This window comes from Strongylocentrotus purpuratus, unplaced genomic scaffold, assembly GCF_000002235.5.
Source record: "Strongylocentrotus purpuratus isolate Spur 01 unplaced genomic scaffold, Spur_5.0 spur5_scaffold_15, whole genome shotgun sequence".
In the NCBI taxonomy this organism is placed as follows: Eukaryota; Metazoa; Echinodermata; class Echinoidea; order Camarodonta; family Strongylocentrotidae; genus Strongylocentrotus; species Strongylocentrotus purpuratus.
In genome coordinates, this window is record NW_022145600.1 from 23,943,099 (window position 1) to 23,967,255 (window position 24,157).

General features: G+C 38.2%; 1 protein-coding gene across 1 annotated transcript; it reads left to right on the forward strand.

Moving 5' to 3' along the window:
- The first annotated feature begins 4,055 nt into the window (after positions 1-4,055).
- Positions 4,056-23,662, forward strand: LOC582379 (UV-stimulated scaffold protein A). The gene is made up of 15 exons (XM_030985865.1): positions 4,056-4,122; positions 5,629-5,804; positions 8,589-8,679; positions 9,002-9,241; positions 11,184-11,304; positions 12,105-12,770; positions 13,546-13,658; positions 15,537-15,849; positions 16,119-16,293; positions 17,231-17,383; positions 18,229-18,289; positions 19,493-19,615; positions 21,415-21,514; positions 21,889-22,117; positions 22,581-23,662. The coding sequence occupies exons 1-15, from the start codon at positions 4,063-4,065 to the stop codon at positions 22,672-22,674; spliced, it is 2,715 nt and encodes a 904-aa protein (XP_030841725.1). The 5' UTR covers positions 4,056-4,062; the 3' UTR covers positions 22,675-23,662.
- The last annotated feature ends 495 nt before the right edge of the window (positions 23,663-24,157 follow it).

Below are 24,157 nucleotides of genomic sequence, written 5' to 3' on the forward strand. Positions count from 1 at the left end.
GACTGAACTAAAGGTTTATAATTATGATTGCAGCATGAGCTAAGTCCAGCATTTTGTGTGCCAATATCTTAAAAAGAGAGTGCAATCGCCGAAATTGATTGTAATGGTATGTTAATTGATAACGTAGACATTAAGTTTCTCTTCGAATTCTGCGATTTTGTAAGAGCTATAAATATGGTACTTTTGTTTTTAGCGTTCCTAAATAAGCGATAATATGAGCAGTCGTAAGAGTAGCGTTTCAAAATTCAATCAAAATTGTCTAGGTTAGTGCAAATACCAAAATACTTCTTTGTTAATCAATGATTATTTTTAATGATTCTTAATGATTAATTTAATGTAATAGAGTTTTAAATGGGACCAAACTTGACTAGTTACATAACAATGTAAAAGAGATTGTTTTTAAGGATAATAAAGTTTAAGCTGTCCGGTTTTTAAAGATAATGCTTCAAAACAAATCGACCAAGCTGTTTATTTCTTTATTCATGGTCTGTTTCTTCTGTTCATTTATTTTCCTTGTATATACTATATACAAACTATTTATTGGGCTTATTTTGCTTTCTAATGGATCCGTACAATATGGCACAGATTAAGGGACCTGGAAGAGCCCCTGCCGGGGGTTCCGGGGCAGAGCCCCAGGATGCTCTCGAGTTTATTTGACTTTCAAGAGAAAGTGTCTCTAAGATATAAAGAGAGGTTATTTCTTAAATGAAGTGAAAGGACTCTTGAAATAAATTAGCCCTTTCATTTCATTTTAGAAATAAACTCTAATCCATCCCTTGATATTTAAATTGCACTGCTCCTACTTTGTGCTTTTATCACACTCTCCCTGATCTATAAAGGGTGCTTTCTTAATTTGATCATCAACAGAAGCAAAATGCTAGGCCACGAACTTTTCGGAGCGTGACCAGATTCAAAGTATGCTTAAATGTGGGCATTGATGTACCGGTATGTAGAAAAAACAGGATTAAGATCCCATGCAACACTTCGAAATGTAAAGAAGAATGAGAAAAATAAAGTTGAGATTCGACCTTTATGTCTAAATGTTGCTTAATGCATTTCGTATTGGTATTATCTCCTATCTGAGAGTGATTATAGACGTTATTTATATGTCCGGGTCTTTGAACATAATGCTTCAAAACAAATCGAACAAGCTGTTTATTTCTTTATCCATGGTCTGTTTCTACTGTTTATCTATTTTCCTTGGCAACCCTCGAAAACGAATTTATTATGCATTTCACAGAGAAAAGTTTGCATATTGATGAACCATATACGGGCGCAGGCCCACTCAAGTGTGAATTTGGCGCATCTTCCATCATCTTCTTCAACCAGGAAATGGACTTCATTGTAGCCTTTGGACAGGATGGTGACATAAAATTGATAAAAAACATCATAATCAGATTATCCGACCCCGGAAACCCCATGAATTTATCAACTTTTATCATACTGGTCTTTTTCCTTTTGGAACTACGCTTGACCTTTAACTCGGATGGCGGCCATTTTTTTATTAGGCCAATATGGCCAGCATGACAACCCCAAGGAGACCTGTAATTGATACAAGCAACATCATAATCAGATTCGCTGACCCCGAAAACCCCCTTACTATATAAACTTTTATCACACTAGCCCTTTTCCTTTTGGAACTACTATTGACCTGTAACTATCAGATGGCGGCCATTTTGGATTTGACCAATATGACCAGTATATATGGCAGCCCCAACTGAGACCTCAAATCGATGACAGAACATCATGATCAGTTTCACTGACCCCAAAAAACCCATAAATATATAAACTGTTATTATACTAGCCCGTTTCCTTCGTGACTTGACCTGCCAGATGGCGGCTATTCTGGATTTGACCAATATTACCAGTATGACTCGAGGAGATCTCAAATCGATGAAAGAACATCATAATCAGATTCTCTGACCCCGAAAACCCCATAAATATATAAACTTTTATCATACTAGCCCATTTCCTTTCGTAACTACACTTGACCTGTAACTATCAGATGGCGGCCATTTTGGATTTGACCAATTTGACCAGTATGGCAGCCCCAAGGAAACCTCAAATCGACGAAAGAACATCATAATCAGATTATCTGACCCCAAAAACCCCTACAATCGCTTTTTCTTTTGGAACTACGCTTGACCTTTAACTCAGATGGTGGCCATTTTGGATTTGCCCAATATGGCATACCCAGAGCCAGAGGGTGCCCTTCTTGGCGTCCGGCAGAAATCGTAAAAGTATGGTATAATCTACCTCTGGGCCAAATTTGGTGCTTTTAGAAGAATCTGCACCAAACAAACCCTATTTAGCCCTAACAGCCCCCACTACAGTGTGAAATATCAAAGTTAAGATTGAAGTTTTCCTGTTGTTCTTGTTGTGTGGTGTCTATTCACAGACATTGCTAACTTTAGCTTGACTTGTAAATATTAGCTAAGTTCAAACATCAGATATAAAGGAATGGTCAAGAAATGTATTTATACTTTCACTACCAACTTTCTTCCCAAAATGTAATCTTAGGAGCTACGACCCTGACGATCTTCAGAAGGTAGCTTCTGGGAACATCCAGAATGATTAGAAAAACATTTGGATATTAATGAAAATATGCAACATTTGGTGATGGTTAAACAGTCAAAAGCCTTTCGAGAAATACAGAATAAATCCCGTTTAATTTGCAGAATAATGATCAAGTTAATTGCTAATACTATCGAAATAGCAACAACAAACATGTAATGCATGTAGAACCTTAAATTTGCATTCCTAAACCATGGAAAACCCTTCTTATTCTCCTTCTCATGCGAAAAAAATCCAGGGTTTGGAACCGCCATCTTTGTGAAGAGATCATTGTGAGACTGAGATTATTGCATAAGGATTATGGAAATCTGCATTTAAACGAAAAGTTTCTCGAGTTACAGGAAGTATAGCGAATTACAATTTTTAAACTGTTTATATGTGAAAGGAAATCATACACATTGTTAGCTTGACTTGTACAAATTAACTAAGTGTAAACATCGGATACTGTACCTACTCTCACTAACAACATCTTCCCAAAATATTAGGATTTACGATCATGACGATCTTCAGGAGGTATATAGCTCAATCCTTGGTACAATCAGAATGATTAGGAAAAAACGCTTTGATATTCATGGTATACATTTGAAAAGTTGCAGGACCTGGTGATGATGATTAAACGAAAGTCTTTCGATAAATACAGACTACTTCCTCTTTAATTTTGCAAAAGAATGATAAAGATGCTTATCAATAAAGATGGTGATTGTGATGACTGTGACTGTGACGATAACACTGCTACTCGATACTGTATGCAGGTGCGTACGCAGGGCGGGGGGTACCCCCTACATTTGTTTCAATGTGTGTGTTTTGGAGGAAACTCCCCCCCCCCCCTCCTTTTTTTCTTCTTAATAAAACAAAAAATAATGCTAATGGGTGACCTAAAAAAAGGTAACCTTACCCACCCCCCCCCCATACAAAACGAAATATCGATCAGTCAAATCTTCAAATTTCGGGACAAAAAAAAAGTCCTCTTACTCACCCCCCCCCCCCCCCCCCCCTCTTATTCAGCGGTTGGCTGATCGTTGCGAAATTTTCGGTCCGATTTAAAAATGTTAACCCCCCCCCCCCCTTGAAAAAAAATCCTGCGTACGCCTCTAGCTCTGATTGTATGTCATTGCAAATCTATATTGCAATCCTACATCCTACGAATTAGTCACACATAGGTGCATTACTGTCCTGGCTGTGTATTAAAAGCTGTGCTATTGATTCTCAACATTTCAAACACTACTGTACAAAACTCAACAAATTTCACTAAAAATCGGTACTTAAGTGACAATTGATGACACCTACATAACAGTAAAATACAATTTTTTTCAACTTTTCGATGTTAAAAAAAAATTTAAAAATTCAAATTGTGAGTCCACCGCAGACTTGCCGATCAACCACATCGGAATAATTGTGTGCATTTATGTATTATCAGTGTATTGACTATTCATGTATTCAACTGCTGCCTATTAACACGTAGTGCAGTGCTAAAGGTCAATACGCATTATGTTAGTATTGACTGTCTATGCTTTGCTGGAGTGCGAATTTAATCCGGAGACTGGAAGAGTAAGTGTGTGTTATTTTTCAGATTCTCTGTGCCGTCAAGTAAAATCAACATATTTGAACATTCAGTAACGTTTTCCTATCCAGGGGGGCATATGATTTGTGATTTCCCCTTTGTGTGCTATTTTTGGTGTCATTTTAAAAGCGTCAATACCGAATCAAAAAGGCGAATGTAGTCCCATGTGTTAATATCTGCGTCAGTACCTTGCTCAGTTGCTGTTTACAAGTTTGTTAAATATCGCTTTCTTTCTCTTCTCTCTGTTTAAAAGAACTCGTAGCTAGCTTTAGGCATATATCATTATGTTTTCATTAGACTATATAATATATAGACCTATATATACTCTATATATATATATAAAGAATTGATGTGTTTTTTAACCTAGGCTAGCCTCTAAGTTAGAGTCTAGATCTAGACCTAGGGTCTAGACTAGATCTAATTAATGTTTGTTCAAAATCTGTCTCAAAAATGCTGAAAATGAGAAACTCCCTCTTCATCTTGTCTGTCTTTAAGATGTTACAACTAGTCTATTTATTTGTTTAGTATCATAACAAGCATAATGTCATTTGTACATTTTATGTTTGTGTTTGAGGGCTTTAATTTTAAAGTCTTATGTGTTATGAATAGACCTACTACTAGACTAGGTCTAGTACTAGATTCTAATGGGAAATGGAAAACTGACACTATTGCCTTTGGTCTCATTCATTGTGCAGATCGGAGTGATACCCCAAAAAAACTTTTGTCCTGCCGCTGGCCGAGGACGAGGCGAAGGTCATTAAAATTGGATTCAAATAGATCTATGCACATATTTTAATGCTAATGACGCTACTACTAATAATAATAATAATAATAGCCTAATAGACTCTAGGTCTAGTTCACTCCAAATTTTATTAAACCGAAACGGAAATTCTTTTTGCCCAATTGATCGTGAGCCCGGCAGCCACTGAGCAGCGCCAGATCGACGTTGCTCTATCTCACACACCCTCTACTGCCAGCCAAATGACTAATTACCATAATACCAATACCATGTTGAATACTATTTCCATGTCGTAGAGCCTTATTACATAAATGTGAACTGATGTACTATCATAGGTGCAGTTTGAGCATGAAAATGAAATAGAGAACAGTTTCATGAGCCCGTTGAAAATGCTGGATTTAATGTGTCACTAGAAATGGTCTGAATTGCAATGCCACTAGACCCTACTCAGCATTTTCTTTTTTGAATAGGTACATGTACAGTGTACCTCCATGTACTTAATACTTGATGGAGTAATCCCTTTGGCAGCTCACTCAGGAAGCTATACTAGGATGGTAGGTGAGGCAAGTAACTGCAAGGAGTGCCATGAATGATGAAGTGCAGAAATAGTGTGTGGACAAAGCACTTATCAATTTACAGTAAAGTCCAGTGCTAATTTTCAAACTTGCATAGGAATCCACCTCTTCAGCACGTTTATGTCAAGGTTTAGTGTTGGTATCGCTCTTTGGCACTTTGATACTTTCTTCTATACTAGACTCCTGTACCCAGTCCTTTGATCCAGCCAAGTGGCAAGGAGAAGATGGCTGGTGAAGGTGGTTCCCTAGACCATGAAGTTCTCATGCAAATGGCTAGCCTGGTGGAGAGCCTAACCACATCTGGTCAACCTGCCTTGGACCAGGACACAATGAAACAGCTGAAGAAAATATGCAAGTATGTTCAACAACAAAGCTGAGTTAATCAAAGAATCTCTATGTTGAATATTGAATATTGAATTTGTGTTCAAATTGCAAAGTTTTGATAAATTGTTGATATATTTGGATTCCCCTGTGGATGTATTATAAGCACTTAACAATTTAGCCCCTAAAACACTTCTGCTTTCGGGCATATTGAATAATGAAAATTTACCAGTGCCCCCGGTAAATTTCAAATATTTCAAATAGCGCCTAATGCCATTCCGTGGAAGCTGCGACCATGAAAATCTCAGGATATGCAGTTCTGATATATAATTTCCAAACAGGAATAGCAAATCGGTCGATTGAAGTCAAGAAGCATTGTTTTAAAGCTAAAGTAATATCAGTCCTGAGAGGGCGCTATACAACATAAAGAGTTTATTATTTACAATTCCATCACTTTAGACTCGATTTTAACAGTGACAACGATCATTGAATATTGTAAAATCGCATGTGCTTCCAATATGTTCATTTGAACCAAATTCATGACCCCATACCAAAACTTTGTAATACATGTACCTTTAATACAGCGCTCAAAATACACGGGGCCGGTGGGCGATTCGCCCCCGTGTAATAATACATAATCGCCCCCGTCAGGTTGCTCACAGGGGCGATTGCCAAATTAAAAATCGCCCCCGTGGAATTATAAAATAAAGATTATCTTTTCTGTTATAACTTTAACACAATATTGAGTTTCAATTTTCAAACCTTACACCAATGAAATGCAACTTAAATTAGCGTGCAAGATTTCTCGTTTTATGAGTAGGCCTATTATTACCGATTCAGCTCGCAGTGCAGTGTCGCCGTCAGCAGTGGTTATAGGCCTACTGCGCCGTTAGTAACGGTACGTGTGCACGCTGCCACGCCATGTCTGCTGGAACTGGAGGCGATCGCGCAAGGGCAGAAACATGGTCATGGAGACGTTTTTCGTTGTGAAAGCGTTAACCGCTGAAATCTGGTGATTTCAAATGACCAGCAAATAATGAACTTCGACCAGTAAATCAATATTAGGGACATTTAGATTTGCACGATGAGAACGTGGACTGCAACGTGTGACCTCCTTTTAAGGCAGTGCCAGTGCTTAAAAGGACGTCACATGTGACTGCCAGTGCCTTAAAAGGACGTAACACGTCCACGTCCACGCAAATCTAAAAGTCCTTATTGAGAAGAAGAGGAAGACCAAGATGTCGTGGAATGATATGGTAACATGGGCAGATCTATGGGGGGGGGGGGGTTTAACCCCCTCCTGCCAAGTGAAAATGTGATATTAAAGCGAGGGGGGATGCTGGAGAGGAGGACTACTAATCTATTTTATTTTTTTCAGGGGGGGGGGGGAAGTGAAGCGCCGTTTTAGCATGACTTTCTTTTTAACTCTTACTTTCACCTATCTCAGCTAACCCTAAGTTTTTGGTTGCTGCTTTTTAAGTAGTTGATAATGCATGATTAAAATAAAGAGAGAGAGAGAGAGAGAGAGAGAGAGAACCACCATCATTTTGCAATGGTTCAGGGTTCGTGTAATGTACATTTGAAACCATTTCTTAGCGTCTCAACCCTAAAAAATAACAAAACTATTTTTGTGGAAAAGCATTATACTGAATTAAATAAAGAATAATAGCTTTATATTGGATCATACTAATACTGATACGGGCTAAAGACAATGTGGTATTTGTGACATTCTGATAATTAACATTTGTTCTGGTGTCATATGTATATACGCATAATACAACTGATCTTTATGATTTCTTAACGTGACATAGCTTCTCCTCCCCCTGCAAACGAAAAAGAAAACAAGGTTATTTAATAAAAGAATCATGCGACAAATAATCATTGTGATTCAAATTGATGCAAGGATTTTTTTTTTAATAAGCAATGCTTTTCACCAGAATCTTCTTTGTAAAAACGACTTTTACAAATCTCAGCCATGCAGATCTGCTGCTGTGTTGTAAGATCACTTTCAGATTAGGAGAAGTGTATTCTTTAATGAGTATTTTACATTGAATGGAACGTCTCAACTCAGTAAGCATGGCTGAGATTTGTAAAAGTTGTTTTTACAAAGAAGATTTGGGTGAATAGCAGTGCTTATTCAAACAAATATTCGCATCAATTTGAATCACAATCATTATTTGTCGCTTAATCCCTTTTAATGACCTTGTTTTCTTTCTCGTTTGCAAGGGGAGAAGAAGATATGTCACATTAAAGACATCATAAAGATCAGTGTTATATGTGTATATATTATACACACAGGCCAGTAACAGCTACATGTATGTAGCTTGTAAATTTGTAAGAGGGAAAATGCTAATTGAAATGATAATGATGAAATAGCAAATAATTGAGGAGTATCATGAAACCAATTCAATGCATATTTGTATAAAAAAGAGCCCCTGTCAGTACTAAAAGAGCCCCAGTGAGCCTTCTCATGGGGGCTCTTTTTTTGGATGGAAGAGCCCCCGTGGACAAAAAATTAATTTGAGCCCTGCTTTAATACCTTTCTGTTGAATCTGACCCATATATAAGAAATACTACCCAAAATTGTAACTGTTATTATTGTATCATACAGTGTCTAGACTGTAGATAGTTGCTTTATTTATTTCCAAACCAGAGAACAAATACATGCTTTGTGAAGTTTTTGTTTCCATGGAAGACATACATGTAAGTAAATTACAATCATTACATTTTAAAAGCAACACCAAATGTGATTCACAGAAGTTGATTTTTAAAAAATAGATATGCACTTTTATTCTCTGTATTCCGATTGATGTTCCAGGGTATCTGATGCCTACGTCGAGCACTGCTTCCATCTCATCATGAACCAGCTTGAGGAAGAGCATTCAGAGATCAGACTGTCTGCGTTTCAGGTTTGCCAGTCTTTTTCTTTTTTTCTTCAGTCTATGTCATTTTCATTCCTTTTTGGTCCCACAACCCAATTTATTATCTGATTACAAACAGATCAGAGAAATGTACACTTTTGGTCAGTTCCTTAATAGTCAATATTAAGTTAAGGATATAGACATATTTTGACCACATATTTTCTGTCATTGGTATTTATTTTAGTTTTTCTATCAGTGATTTTGCATAGGAACTTGTCCACAAAAGTATTTTCTGAACCCCAGAGCAGATCATATAAAACATTCACAAAAGTAATACTTATATAATTTCTCTAATTTCAAACGCTCTTAGGTCATTAATGAGCTCTTTGGTCGATCCCATCGGTTTCGAGAGCTCCTGGTGGCTGACATGCAGGATTACATGGAGCTGACCATAGGGACCAGTGTGGATGTCCCTCTACCTCCTCCCAAACCTGCTGCTATACTTCTGAAGGAGCATGCTCTCAGGGCCATGCAGGAGTGGTTTAACAAGTTTGGAAAGGCATACAAGAAGCTGGGTCTGGGATACACGTACCTCAAGAACTGTAAGAAGGTATGTACTGATTTGATTTGACATGATTTAACTTGACTTGACAAGATTTGAGTTGGATATCCCTTACCTCCTCCCAAATCTGCTGCTATACTTCTGAAGGAGCATGCTCCCAGGGCCATTCAGGAGTGGTTTAACAAGTTTGGAAAGGCATACATACTGTAAGAAGGTATGTGCTGATTTGACTTGATGGGATCTCCCATATTCTCCCTCTGCCTCCTCCCAAACCTGCTGCTATACTCCTGAAGGAGCATGCTCCCAGGGCCATTCAGGAGTGGTTTAACAAGTTTGGAATACAAGAAGCTGGGTCTGGGACAGGCAGGGCTCAAATTAATTTTTTGTCCACGTGGGCTCTTCCCCCCCCCCCCAAAAAAAAAGAGCCCCTGTGAGCCTTCTCACGGGGGCTCTTTTAGTACTGACGGGGGCTCTTTTTTATACAAATATGCATTGAATTGGTACCTATGATACTCCTCAATTATTGTCATCATTATCATTTCAATCAGCATTTTCCCTCTTACAAATTTACAAGCTACATACATGTAGCTGTTACTGGCCTGTGTATATAATATATATGCATGCAACACTGATCTTTATGATGTCTTTAACGTGACATATCTTCTTCTCCCCTTGCAAACGAGAAAGAAAACAAGGTCATTAAAAGGGATTAAGCGACAAATAATGATTGTGATTCAAATTGATGCGAATATTTGTTTGAATAAGCACTGCTATTCACCCAAATCTTCTTTGTAAAAACAACTTTTACAAATCTCAGCCATGCTTACTGAGTTGAGACGTTCCATTCAATGTAAAATACTCATTAAAGAATACACTTCTCCTAATCTGAAAGTGATCTTACAACACAGCAGCAGATCTGCATGGCTGAGATTTGTAAAAGTCGTTTTTACAAAGAAGATTCTGGTGAAAAGCATTGCTTATTAAAAAAAAATCCTTGCATCAATTTGAATCACAATGATTATTTGTCGCATGATTCTTTTATTAAATAACCTTGTTTTCATTTTTGTTTGCAGGGGGAGAAGAAGCTATGTCACGTTAAGAAATCATAAAGATCAGTTGTATTATGCGTATATACATATGATACCAGAACAAATGTTGATTATCAGAATGTCATTTTGAAATACCTCTATACAAATACCACATTGTCTTTAGCCCGTATCAGTATTAGTATGATCCAATATAAAGCTATTATTCTTTATTTAATTCAGTATAATGCTTTTCCTCAAAAATAGTTTTGCAAATTTTTTTTTTTTTTGAGACGCTAAGAAAAAAAAATCATGCGTCCGGTAAAAAAATCATGTGTCCGGTAAAAAAAAATCTGTAAAAAAACAAAATGTTGTATTTTTGACAATTTTTGGGGCCCCATCTTATAAAAGGGATATGCACAGGTTTAATTCGTGGGTCAGTGGAATTGTGTGCATGCGGTACCTTTGAATTTGGTCTAAAACCAACTCGGCTGCGCCTCGTGGGTTCAAACCATTCAAAGGTAGGAGCATGCACTCAGGGTCACGCAGGAGTGTTAGATAACAAGTTTGGCAAGCCCAAGAACTGTAAGAACATATTAATTGTAATTTGACTTGAATGTACAATGTATTAATGGCTATATTTTATTCCCTATAGGTTCAAACATTCATTGAATGATACATAAAGTAGCCTGACCATTAAGAAAAATAAATACTTCTACTCTTTTGTAATAAGCAACCAGTGGAGGTTCAGCTTTAAGTATTACTGTATCAGAGGGACTGAGGGACTGTGGTAGATAGTTCAGGAGTAATGCCTTACCGAAGGGTGCAAGTGCATCGACTTGATTTCGAGGCTGGGACCTCTTGATTAAAAGAGCACTACGCTGTCACTGAACCATTCTGCATCCTCTAGCTTATTGTGCACTTGTGATCATTTTCAAGGTAATATTGATCTTTTATCTTGGCAGGTCGACTTTGTGAATATCCAAGCAAGATCCGATGCCGAGAGACGGAGAGCAGAAGAGAGGCAACGTCGCCTTGAGCAGGCTCAAGCACAAAAGCTAAATAAAGTCACAAAAGAAATGGATGGTTAGCAAGCTTTACTTTTCAAATATATATGCCATCAGACCTTCTCCTGTCTAAAGTAGATTTTCTCTTGCTTCATGCTTTATGAAGATGACTATAGATGTAGCTGTACGTTTTCTTATTCACCTCTTCCTTTTTCCTTTTACCTGTATGTTTAGTGCTTAATGTTTTTTTTATAACTAAGTTTGTTTGTATCTCATGTTTATGCTATGTTTATTTCTTTATGTATTAGGGGCCCATTAATCAAGCCTTGGCTTTTAGGGGCACCCTGACCATTTACACTGTATCAATAATGTTCACACACGCATGATTTGTATACTGTTTGTGATTTTAAATGGTTTAATAAAACAAATTGAATTGAATTGAAGAAGCACATTCATATGTTGGAAGTGAGTATAGAAATATCGATAAATACCTTTTGTAGAACACATACATGTGCTATATAAAACAATGGGACACAGAGAGATGAATTGGTCTATACCAGATCTATCTTTCTGTCTCACAGGCACTCAGGTAACAGTCTGATGAATCTTGATACACATATTCTCCTGCATCTGTTTGTCTTTACCTGAGGGGCGTTTCACAAAGCCTTTTTTCAATGAAAAATTACACAAATCAGTGACAAATCTACTGATAACCAATCAGGAACAAGGATTTCAGTAGCTTATAACAAAACTGTCATTTGTCACTGATGACAAGTTATGTGAAACGCCCCCCTGTTCTACTAATACAGTGGCTACAAACAAATTATGTTGCATGTATCTTATTTTTCATATTTTCATATTTTTGCTTTTGTATCAAAGAAATCATCCCAGAGATTCAGGAAAGTTTGACACAATGTGAAAACTGCTTCCAGCTCCTCCTACCAAAAATGACCTTCGATGACCTCGATGATGATGTCTCCATGGCAACAAGCTCCACTCAATTCCAAAGCAAGAAGACACCAAAGCCATTACCTCAACAAAAGCACGAAGAAAGGAAATTGGTGAATAAGAGACCACAATCAGAGGCAGAAAAAGATGCTGATAGGACTAAAGATGGATTGTCACATAATTCAAAGACCTCCCAAAATTTCAAGCATGATTCAGAAAGAAGCTCAGGGGAAAATTCTTCAGTGTTATCTTCAGGGAAAAGTATATTTGACATAGGGGATGAGGAGGATGACACTTTGGAAGGAGGTCAACCATCTTGTGTATCAGGAGAGATTAAGAGGGATCATAGAAGAACTAAGGAAGGGGAAGAAGATGTGGAATGCGGTAGCAATCTGAAAGTTGATGGAAAAAAATCTGAAGAGGAAAGAAGAAAGGGCGCTTCGAAGGCAGATGGAACTAGTGAGAGTGATGAGGGAGAGGATGACAGCGATAGCAACGAGATGGAGGATATCGTTGGGGAGGAAAGGAGAAGCCTTCTTCAGCAGCATGGGCTTCCATCATGGACAAGCATCAATATCAACATCGATTTGGGTACTGGTAAGCGGTATTCTACTTCACCTGAATATTGCCTCTCTTAATGAGATCTGTTGTAATCTAGACCGTTTAAACTTTTGATTTGATTTTTTAATTTTTTGGAAGTACATTTCACTATCAGATGTAGTGTACCGCAGTTTAACTCATTCACACGTAGCATATTATATCTGTCGTAAAAAGAATCTGTACAATTAATAAGTCCATCGAAAATCATATAATGAAACGTTCTTGACATAGGCCTCCTGCCGATGAGCACATTTCTGTCAAGGGTACCATGTGACACTAGTCCTGTTCTCACATAACAATTAGTGCGATTTGGATCGCGATGCAAAGATCAATTTTTTGTTTTGTATCGTGAGTAACCTTCCACGCATGTCAATTTAGTGCGAACTGGATTGCGATGCAAAGATTGATTTTTGGGGGGCAACCATTCACACACGGAGGATTCTCGCTCGATGGCAAGAACATCCTAACTGCGCATGCATGAATCTCGACGATGTATGCGCGCTTGGATTTTTGATTCTCAATACCATTCACACACACAGCGCCCGGCAAACAGTAGCGCTTATTCTGAAAAATCGCAAGACTTAGTGGGAATTGGATGACGATGCAAATTGCAAAGATTATTAAAATTATTCTGTCCGAACACAAAAAATAAAAAATAAATAAATCTCACTTTTCTGTAGGCGTGTGAGGAGTATTGATATTCATGCATAATATGCATGACAGTACGAGGCAAATGTGTAAATTTAAGATTTATATACATTTCTGATTACAGAAGGAGTGAACATTAAGGAAGACGAAGACAATACTGATGTCTTACAGATTCTTGAGGATCAGCAACGTCTCTTGACCACCAGGTACCTGACCAAGCTCAACAGCTGGACAGAGGTATGCGCAAAGATGTTCAATGACCGATGGAAAATCAACAATTTTAATGACTCACTTATATTTACAGCCGTTTACTACTGAAATCTCTTATTCCAATAGACATATTAACAGGCATTTAGTAGGGTAGCTTGCAATATTACAACAGATTGTAGAGGTTTTGCGACCAGTGGATAAGTCTCCGGAATGTGACTCAGAAGGTACAAGGTTTGAATTTGAAAACAATAGGTACCAATTAAGGGCTGCACAGTGCATTATAAAGGAGTTACGTAATATCTGATTTTAAATGGCTTAACCACTTGACTGCTCACCACGTACATGTAAGTGCTCTCGCTCTCACATGCCTGTGCATACCAGGTACATGTACGTGCGAAGGGCATTGCATTTCAAGACCGTAACACTGCATAATGCCTAGCCCTACTGTGTAATTGGCACTGCAATGACGTTATACAGGTCTTGAACCGTAGATGGCGCTCTTTCAAAAAAAAATCTGGCCTTTTTATGCCTCCGTTACGAAGTAGCCGGAGGCATTATGTTTTCGGGTTGTCCGTCCGTCCGTCCGTCCGTCCGTACGTCTGTACGTACGTCTGTACGTACGTCCCGTTCTCGTGATCACGTTATCTGAAGAACGGATCAATGGATTCCTACCAAACTTTGGTCATATATGTATCTAGCAAAGTCGATGAACTGATTAAATTTTGGGGTCACGAGGTCAAAGGTCAAAGGTCACAGGGCTCATTATGTATGCAAAAACAGCTCGTGATCGCGTTATCTGAAGAACCGATTGATGGATTCCTGCCAAACTTTGGTCATGTATGTATCTTGTAGAGTCGATGAACTGATTAGATTTTGGGGTCACGAGGTCAAAGGTCAAAGGTCACAGGGCTCATTATGTATGCAAAACGGCTCGTGATCGCGTTATCTGAAGAACCGATAGATGGATTCCTGCCAAACTTTGGTCATGTATGTATCTTGCAGAGCCAATGAACTGATTAGATTTTGGGGTCACGAGGTCAAAGGTCACAGGGCTCATTATGTATGCAAAAACAGCTTGTGATCGCGTTATCTCAAGAACCGATTGATGGATTCCTGCCAAACTTAGGTCATGTATGTTACTTGCAGAGCCGATGAACTTATTAGATTTTGGGTAACGAGGTCAAAGGTCAAAGGTCACAGCGCCCATTATGTATGCAAAAACAGCTTGTGATCGCGTTATCATTAGAACAGATTGATGGATTCCTGCCAAACTTAGATCATTTATGTATCTTGCAGAGCCAATGAACTGTGTAGATTCTTGGTTCATAAGGTCCAAGGTCATGGGCTCATTATGTATGCAAAAATAGCTTGTGAACGCATTCTCATTAGAACTGACAGATGGATTACTATTTAACTCTGGATATCTTGCAGAGCCAATGAGCTGAGTAGATATTAGGATCATGAGGTCAAAGTTCAAAGGGTCATATATGTATATGAGAAATTGTTTGTAATCACGATATTCTGAGAACCTGTTAATGGATTACAATTGAACTTGAATTTGAAAAATTTCTTCTGTTTTGGTTTGTAAAATTGCTCTATGACGGAGGCATCATTTTCGACTGCGCGCAGTCGAATTCCATCTAGTTGTGTATAGCGCACAGTGTATGTACCATTTTTTGTACAATACAAAAATGCTGTAGCACTGGGGGTATGAACGCGTTTTAAGCCAATAGCAGTCAAGTGGTGAATGGGAACCCTTTGTCGATATGTAGTAGCTGATATTTGGAAATTAGTAGAATGATCTTGGAAAAAATACACAATGTGGCGCTTGGGTGTATATGAGGGACACATACAATATTAAGCCATAAAGATAGTGACAAACTGATTTATTTACATATTATACAGATCCTGACAAAGTTGGGGAAATCCGACAAGGTCAAACACTTGATTGACCTCAAGAGAGAGATCCAGGCCAAGCAGGACAAGTACAAGGATCTCCAGGTCAACTGGACTCATCCCCACAAGAAGAAATCTTCGGGAAGCAGCAGAGGAAAAGACAGTCCCGGCTGCTCAGGTGTGAATGACTCCAGGGGTGGAGGTGGTGGCAAGGGGAAGGACATCCACAGCGATGAAGAGGATGATGATGATGGCTTCGATGCGGTTCCAGACAAGGAAGGGTACGAGTCGGACATCCCGGAGGAGCTCAGAGAAGAGTATGGTGAGTGACCTCTGCAAAGATGTCAAGGTCAAAGATCAGCTATGCGTGACATTTTCATGACTCTGTGCGAAAGCGTACATGTGCTGTTAACAAAGCCTGGTAGAATGCGAATGCTAATGTGCTCAGATTAGCAAGTGTGTGCTCGTAAAAATGACGCGGGTAAGCCTGAATCCGATGACCGGGGTAATAATATATATATATCTGTAAAGCGCTATATAAGAACTAGCTATTATTATTATTATTATTATTATTATACATTTGATTTCCAGGCTTAGATCGTCGTCCAAAGCCCTCGGCGCCAAGCCAAGAAACGCCGAGCGTTGATTGGCATCCTTTCAGGGATGCAGACAATGACATCCTAGACCCAGCATCTCAAGCTGGTAGCATTGTAGCCATGAAGGAGAAGCTTAAGAAGATACGGGAGGAAACTCGGCTACCACCAGGGTAAGTAAAAGGTATAGACCGGTTTTGGAAACGCCCCCCTCTCAAAAAATGAAATGGAAGCTCTTATTACCAATTTTGCCAGGAAACCGCCTACTAATTTATATATTTGGTAAATTATCATGTCGATCCTGCCTGGATAGATATCGCGAAGGCACTTCAACATTGAACATTTGGGCATATGTTTCTGCTTTTTTGCGAATTTAGGTTGAAGTATTGCCATCTAAACCTCTGAAGGCAATATTTAAACAATATATCAAATAAATCTTTTGCATCCAAAACCCTTGAACCACAATTTTACCACTACCGGTCTTTATCAATAAAACAGTCCCTTCTGTCCTACCAAGTTTGTGAAAAATTGTCACAAATGAACTCACTTGTTAATTTGTTAATTTACAATTGTTTTTTATTGATAAAGAGGGTATGAGTATATTAAGTATATGAAGAAGGAGGAAGAGTAGGAGGAGGGAGAAGAAGAGGAAGAGAAGGAGGATGTAGAAGAGGAGAAGGGGAGGAAAGGGAGGAGGAAGGGGAGGAGGAGGAGATAGAGGAGGAAGAGGAGAAAGAAGAAGAGGAAGAGAAGGAGGATGTAGACGAGAAGAAGGGGGAGGAAGGAGGAGATAGAGGAGAAGGAAAAGGAAGCAAAGAGGTTCAGTTGTTTTTATAGTGACTTGTGTTTCATTTATTTACCCAATCTCAATTTACACAGGTGATGTAAATGGGTAACTGGCAGGAATTAATTCCTTGAAATGCTAGAGCGCCGCAGTGGCTGCCTTGCTAAAGCCAGGGTAATAATCGGGGCAGCGCCAGGAGCGTCACAATGTGACGGACTTGTGCGCTATATAAGAAGCCATCATTATTATTATTATTATTATTATTTGTTGTTCATTTCATGTCAGCTGTAAGGCTAATATTTCTAAAACAATCTATGCACTGCCAGATACCATGTGATACCAGCCAAGAAAACCAAGATCCTCACAGAGGAGGAGCGCAAGAGACAGGAGATGCTGAAGAGGGCTCCGGTGGTGTCCTTTGGAACCGATCTGGCTTTCTGGAAGAACCCTGAAGACATAAAAGCTCCTGTCATCCTGAGGTAAAGTAACAAGTTTTCGCAACCGGCGACGCGGCCTTCTACAGCGCTAATCTTATCGGGGGTCGCACTCAGAGCAAAAATTTCTGCGTAGCGTCCAAACCTACGAAAGGTATTCAGTCGTATTAGCTTCGGGAGTCGAGCTAGTACAGGATGGCGAGCCCATTTAAATACCCCGTAGTCAGCACTTGCATCGCCGTGCGAGAACTCGCTATTGTATAATTAGGGAGGGGAATTAATTGAATGAGAAGTTGTCGTATAGCCGAGTGGTTTGAATACATGACTTGAGATGTGTAGGTCATTGGTTCTTTCTCCAGTACAACCCCTACGTCCTCATGCAGCCAGGCATTTTTATCAACATTGCCTTTCTCCACCCAGGGGTTTACTGGGTATCCAGTTTGATGCTACAGTGTGTAATATCATTTTGGTTTGATTAGCAGTGTGTGCATCACCAAAATAGTGCCTGCAATGTAGTAGCTGGAATGCTCACGAGGGAGTGGAGATTGTGCACACAATGTGTGCATACTAGCCTGATTCGACAACCAGAGTAATAGTAAATTTGTAAAGTGCTTTCATGTAGACTTGCCACTTTACAGGGTAGTATATGTAGGTCCAAAATATTATTATTAATCTTGTTCATTAAATTGCTAGCGCAAATTGATGTTAAAAGTGTAAGTGTGTATAAAAAGGGGTGGGGGAATCCATAGCTCTCTCTTCCTTTATTACCTTTTTTAACTCGCCCTTTCTCTGATCCTTGTCTATAATATTCTACTTTTAATCAATGTAATTTGTTATCATGATGGAATGTTTCCTCTGACTTAAGATTACATTCTTTGTTTTGTTTTAAGGCCTGACACAGATGCTAGGACCTGGATTGGAGCTGTACAAGATGAAGAAATAGTCCTTGAGGTTTGTTAACATCAGCTTCTATTGATTGATGTCAACCTCAATTTGATGTCAAACTCTACCTGGGGGGTGCTTTACAAAGGTTCTAAGTCGAATTTAACTTTAAGTTGGACTTAAATATTATGGAGAGCCATTTGTAGCCTTATAATGAAATATGTTCAAGAGCAAATATTCAAGTATTTCTTCTCTGCAAGTCACTCTTTTTTATTTTTATTTTTATGTTGTATCTAAGTTGAGAGCTGCGGGCACGTCAAGCTACTTTGCTTATTTCTGTAGCCCTCCTGCATCTAATGTATGTTAATTATGCATTCAATATATTTGTTTAATTTTGTTTATTATCCATATAAAATTATATGCACTTAAAATATTGTATCAAACCATATCAATGTATGATGAAAAAAATTAAAAAATGCAGAAACCAATAAATCAAATCAAATCAAACATGAAATCTCCCATGATAATAGAAAATATGAATGATTTGAATCAACATTTTATTCCTTTTAAAATAACTTTTACAAAATATTTTCAAGGATGCTAACAACTTTCCATAATTGTTTTGTCCAACTTAGAGATAAGTTCAACTTAGGATCTTTGTGTGAGAAACACCCACCTGAACTGACAAACATTTTGTTTTCCTGCTGGGGCTGGATATCCTATATGTGTACCCCATTGTGGTATAAGATGCTGATACGGCCTTGATTTTAATGTAGTAAAAGCAAGTGACATCTTATTTTTCAGCTTTTGTTGAAACTCTCACCATTATCGCTATATGTCTTCACCTATTGAATTTGACATGATTTTAGTTTAACATGCCTTTCCCATAGACTATATAGATGGAGCAAGTAGCTACAAGTAGTACAGTGGGGCTTTAAATATAAGGTAACTTGCAATGCTGGGGTCATATCAAGTATGTAGGTGTCGCGGTATAGCGGTTCATTCACTTGCTTCTCAATCCGAGGTTCGAGGGTTTGAATCCCAGCTTGGCACTCTCTTCTTTTTGCAAGATATTAATCCACATTCAAGGATGTTAAATCATAATGTGATACGTGCAATACAAGAACAGTTTATTATTATTATTATTATGAAGGCCATAAGGAAAAGCACTACCAATACTGATAAGGAATTTAAGATACTACCCTGGATAACAAAGGGGCAAGTTATTCTATCAAAACAAATGTCATATTTTTCTATTCTATCAATGTCCAGTCGGTCAAGGATAGCCTGAAGACCCGAGTGATGAGCTTCACAGGGTCATTCCAGGCGGTCAAATGGAAATGCAGAGCACCCCTTCGTAATGGAAAACTGTGTGAGAGAATGGATAGACAAAAGGTGAGTGATGATGATGATGATGATGATGATGATGATGATGATGATGATGATGATGATGATGATGATGATGATGGTGAAAGTATTGAGGAGGAGGGGAGGTTGATGCCACTTCTGCTGCTCTTGCTGATGGTGTTTGTGATAGTGGTAGAGACGGTAATGATGATGATGGTGGTGGTGGTAACGATGATGATGCTGATGATGATGCTGCTGCTGCTGCTGCTGATGATGATGATGATGATGATGATGATGATGATGATGATGATGATGATGATGATGATGATGGTGAAAGTATTGAGGAGGAGGGGAGGTTGATGCCACTTCTGCTGCTCTTGCTGATGGTGTTTGTGATAGTGGTAGAGACGGTAATGATGATGATGGTGGTGGTGGTAACGATGATGATGCTGATGATGATGCTGCTGCTGCTGCTGCTGATGATGATGATGATGATGATGATGATGATGATGATGATGATGATGATGGTGAAAGTATTGAGGAGGAGGGGAGGTTGATGCCACTTCTGCTGCTCTTGCTGATGGTGCTGGTGGTAACGATGATGATGCTGATGATGCTGATGATGATGCTGCTGCTGCTGCTGATGATGATGATGATGATGATGATGATGAAGGTGGTGACGATGATGATGATGATGAAGGTGGTGACGATGATGATGATGATGCTGATGATGATGATGATGAAGGTGGAGACGGTAATGATGATGATGGTGGTGGTGGTAACGATGATGATGCTGATGATGCTGATGATGCTGATGATGATGCTGCTGCTGCTGCTGCTGATGATGATGATGATGATGATGATGATGATGATGATGGTGAAAGTATTGAGGAGGAGGGGAGGTTGATGCCACTTCTGCTGCTCTTGCTGATGGTGCTGGTGGTAACGATGATGATGCTGATGATGCTGATGATGATGCTGCTGCTTCTGCTGCTGATGATGATGATGATGATGATGATGATGAAGGTGGTGACGATGATGATGATGATGAAGGTGGTGACGATGATGATGATGATGCTGATGATGATGATGATGAAGGTGGAGACGGTAATGATGATGATGGTGGTGGTGGTAACGATGATGATGCTGATGATGCTGATGATGCTGATGATGATGCTGCTGCTGCTGCTGCTGATGATGATGATGATGATGATGATGATGATGAAGGTGGTGACGATGATGATGATGATGAAGGTGGTGACGATGATGATGATGATGCTGATGATGATGATGATGAAGGTGGTGATGATGATGATGATGCTGATGATAATGATGATGGAGATGATGATGATGATGAGGATGCTGATGATGAAGGTGGTGATGATGATGATGATGCTGATGATAATGATGATGGAGATGATGATGATGATGAGGATGTCGACGATGATGATATTGTCAATGATCTTGTAAAAAGTGAATAATTTACAGATGGCAGTTATTGAGCCTATGTCATTCTACTTTCTGTTTAGTGCCCCTTCCATGGTAAAATCATGATGATGGTGAAAATACTGAGGAGGAGGGAGGAGGATGCCACTTCTGTTGCTGATGGTGTTTGTGACAATTGTAGTGATGGTACTGATGGTAATGGTGAAGATGATGATGGTGGTGGTGGAGATGATGATGGTGGTGGTGGTGATGATGATGATGGTGATGATGATAATGATGATGATGATAGTGATAATGATGATGGTGGTGATAGCGTTAATGATCGTAGTATCATGGTCTTTTAAAAAGTTAATAATTTACAGTTGGCAGTTATTCATCCTATTTCACTCCTTTCTGTTTAGTGCCCTTTCCATGGTAAAATCATTGCACGTGACGAGCTTGGTAATCCACAAGAAGGCAGCTTGAGTGTAAAGAAAGAAACCGAGGAACAAGCCAAAACAGGTAATAAGTGTAAAGTAATTGCACATGGTGTGGAGATTTGATAATTGTCAGAGAAATTGGTAAATGTCCTAATGAAGATTACACTTACAGAAAGTAACTTGAACAAAATTCAATTACGAAGCTTACCAATTTTATGAGGAAACAAAAGAAAATGGATAATTGTTAAGCAGTTTCCATAAATTCATCCCTAGGAAATTTCAAGAGCCATGCCCATCAATTATCATAATGGCCAACATTACATTGACAAATTATATAATCCAAACATTATTTCTATGGGCAATAAATAGAGTATTGAAAATACTCTTGAGTTGATTTCTGAATTTTTTTTTCTTTTTTGTAAATGAATCTGTATGACTTTTTTTTTCTTGTCAAAGACACTGCGGCTTGGCAAGACCCTGAGCTTCTCAGAGACATTGAGGGCGCTACAGGCCTTGACCTTGGCTCAACATCATCTGGAAGAACAGGCCAGAAAGGCAAAGGAGGGAAGGGGAAGGGCAGTGGGAAGAAAGGAAAAGGAAAAGCCAAGAAGTATCCTGGACTGACTGACATAAGGAAGATCAACAAGACATCTAGGAATAGGCTGGAGAAGATCGTCATGAACAGGTAAGCTTCCTTGTCAAATTTCTTTTTATTTTTCAATTATTTTATAACTATTTTTCTTTATATGTTTAATAGGGCCTCAGCGAAGACCACCATTATATGATAATGAGTCACCCTGTCTAAATATCAGAAATAGATAAATAAATAAATGTCTAACTGCACATATATGTGTTGCAAGCCAAAATATAGAATCTTATGAATAAAATGGTATTACAGAAGAAATTGTTTTTTTACATCTAAAGCCAAGTTTGAAAATAATTTAATACTTGTGAGGCTATGTCAAAATCTGTCGTGTGATTTTGTAACAAAACCTCATGAAAAATCATGAAATAATTGTGTGCCCATCCTTATCTCATTACCTTCTGAAAAATTTCAGTATAAATCTTAAAAGTATGTATTTTTAGTCATACATGTATATGTATGTGAACCATCAGTAAATATTTGATTATTTTCTCTCTCATTTTAGGGGAGCTGTGAAGAGAGTTGCTGCTGCCATGGGCAAGGTTGACCAGAAGAAATACATGGATAGGTTTGGCAACAACTTCAACTATGCACTTTAATTCCATCAAATTTATATATACTATGAAACTGAAATGAAGGAATAGATTTTCAACAATAGGCTGTTGGCCATCTAATCTACATGTTTTTGTTATGTGTAAATGCCTTGAACATTATGATTATTAAAATAGGAATGTTAAAAGTGAGGATATGTTTGCATTTCACTGTTATTTTGGATGAATAATCACTTAAAGCCTATCTACTAGTTTGGTTAGGATGGATTAGACCTCCCGGCATGGTTACTGATAGGTTATCTCATCAAATCAGCTCTCAATTAACATAAGAAAAAGGGGACCATGAGGGACCAACGGTCACTGATTACCCTGGTAGGCATTGTTTGCTATATAGAGGGCGCAAGTAGCTATAAGTAGTTACTTGGGGCTTAAACATGTTCAAAAGGATACTCAAGATATCTTAATGAGTTGCGTTTTATTAAAGGTGTTAAAAAAAGGGGGAGGGGGGATCGGACGGATGAATCATGTGATCTTACACTAAACATTCCTTTCCAACACACTCTTTTATTTCCTTCCAAATTAATGTTTCTCATTGTTCTGATAATGCATCTCGTATATTATTTTGAGGATATTAACAATTTACCTATCACATTAAAAATTGGAGAGTTCAGTATGGATACGTTGTATTATAAAAATTTCTCAGGAATACTGCCTCAATAAAACTGCCGGTAATTAGAATAATGCAGCATTGATGTTTGCCCCAGTTATGTATATGCAGAAATCATGGGATATAGAATATTAAGTAGTTGTCTGCTATATGACATATCAGAAACAAAGTATTTTGTTTTTGTTTTATCTTTAATTTGCATCTCATTCATTTTATAAAAATGTTAACTGGAAGATTTTTTTGAGTCTATCACCTAAAACAAAAAGATTGTCATGTCACCAACAGAGAACGTTTCCATTCATTAAAAAAAAAAAAAAATCATTGTTTTCAGAAGGTATATGGCTTCCCTTTGGTGAAGAGACTTTTTAATTATTTTTTCCAAAATGAAAAACAAAGCAAAAGAACATAATGAATTGCAAATGAATTTCAAAATGAGATTAATCTGTGAGAGCCAGAATTGAATTGAGACTTCTTTCTTTTTTAAATGTTGTTTCTTTACAAAGGATAGTGCAATTAATGGCAATAGCCACAGAATTTGAGTATATACTGTATATGTATTTTTGTATATTGATTGTTTGTGAAGTAGCTAGAAATGGTCAGTTATCTACAGTGAATGCTGAGTATTTTGTGATCTATGAATGTAATCTTTTTATTTATTAATTCATGTTATTTGTTGATCAAAGTATTTACTGTTTGATGATCTCACCATGCATTTGATATTTTCTGAATAAAATAATATGATATTCTGCCATGATATATCACATCTGTCTACAAGAAATCAACATTTCTCTCTTTCTCCCCTCGTTCAAATTGTTAATTGTTAAATCAGCTTTCCTTCCGTAACATTAAGTATGATGATAGTGC

What these genes read in the sequence shown, in the direction of transcription:
- LOC582379 (XM_030985865.1), top strand. Translation starts at nt 4,063, where the DNA reads ATGTTAGTATTGACTGTCTATGCTTTGCTGGAGTGCGAATTTAATCCG. An exon ending in TCAGACTGTCTGCGTTTCAG is followed by an intron (nt 8,680 to 9,001) that starts GTTTGCCAGTCT and finishes AAACGCTCTTAG; the next exon opens with GTCATTAATGAGCTCTTTGG. An exon ending in AAAGCTCCTGTCATCCTGAG is followed by an intron (nt 17,384 to 18,228) that starts GTAAAGTAACAA and finishes TTTTGTTTTAAG; the next exon opens with GCCTGACACAGATGCTAGGA.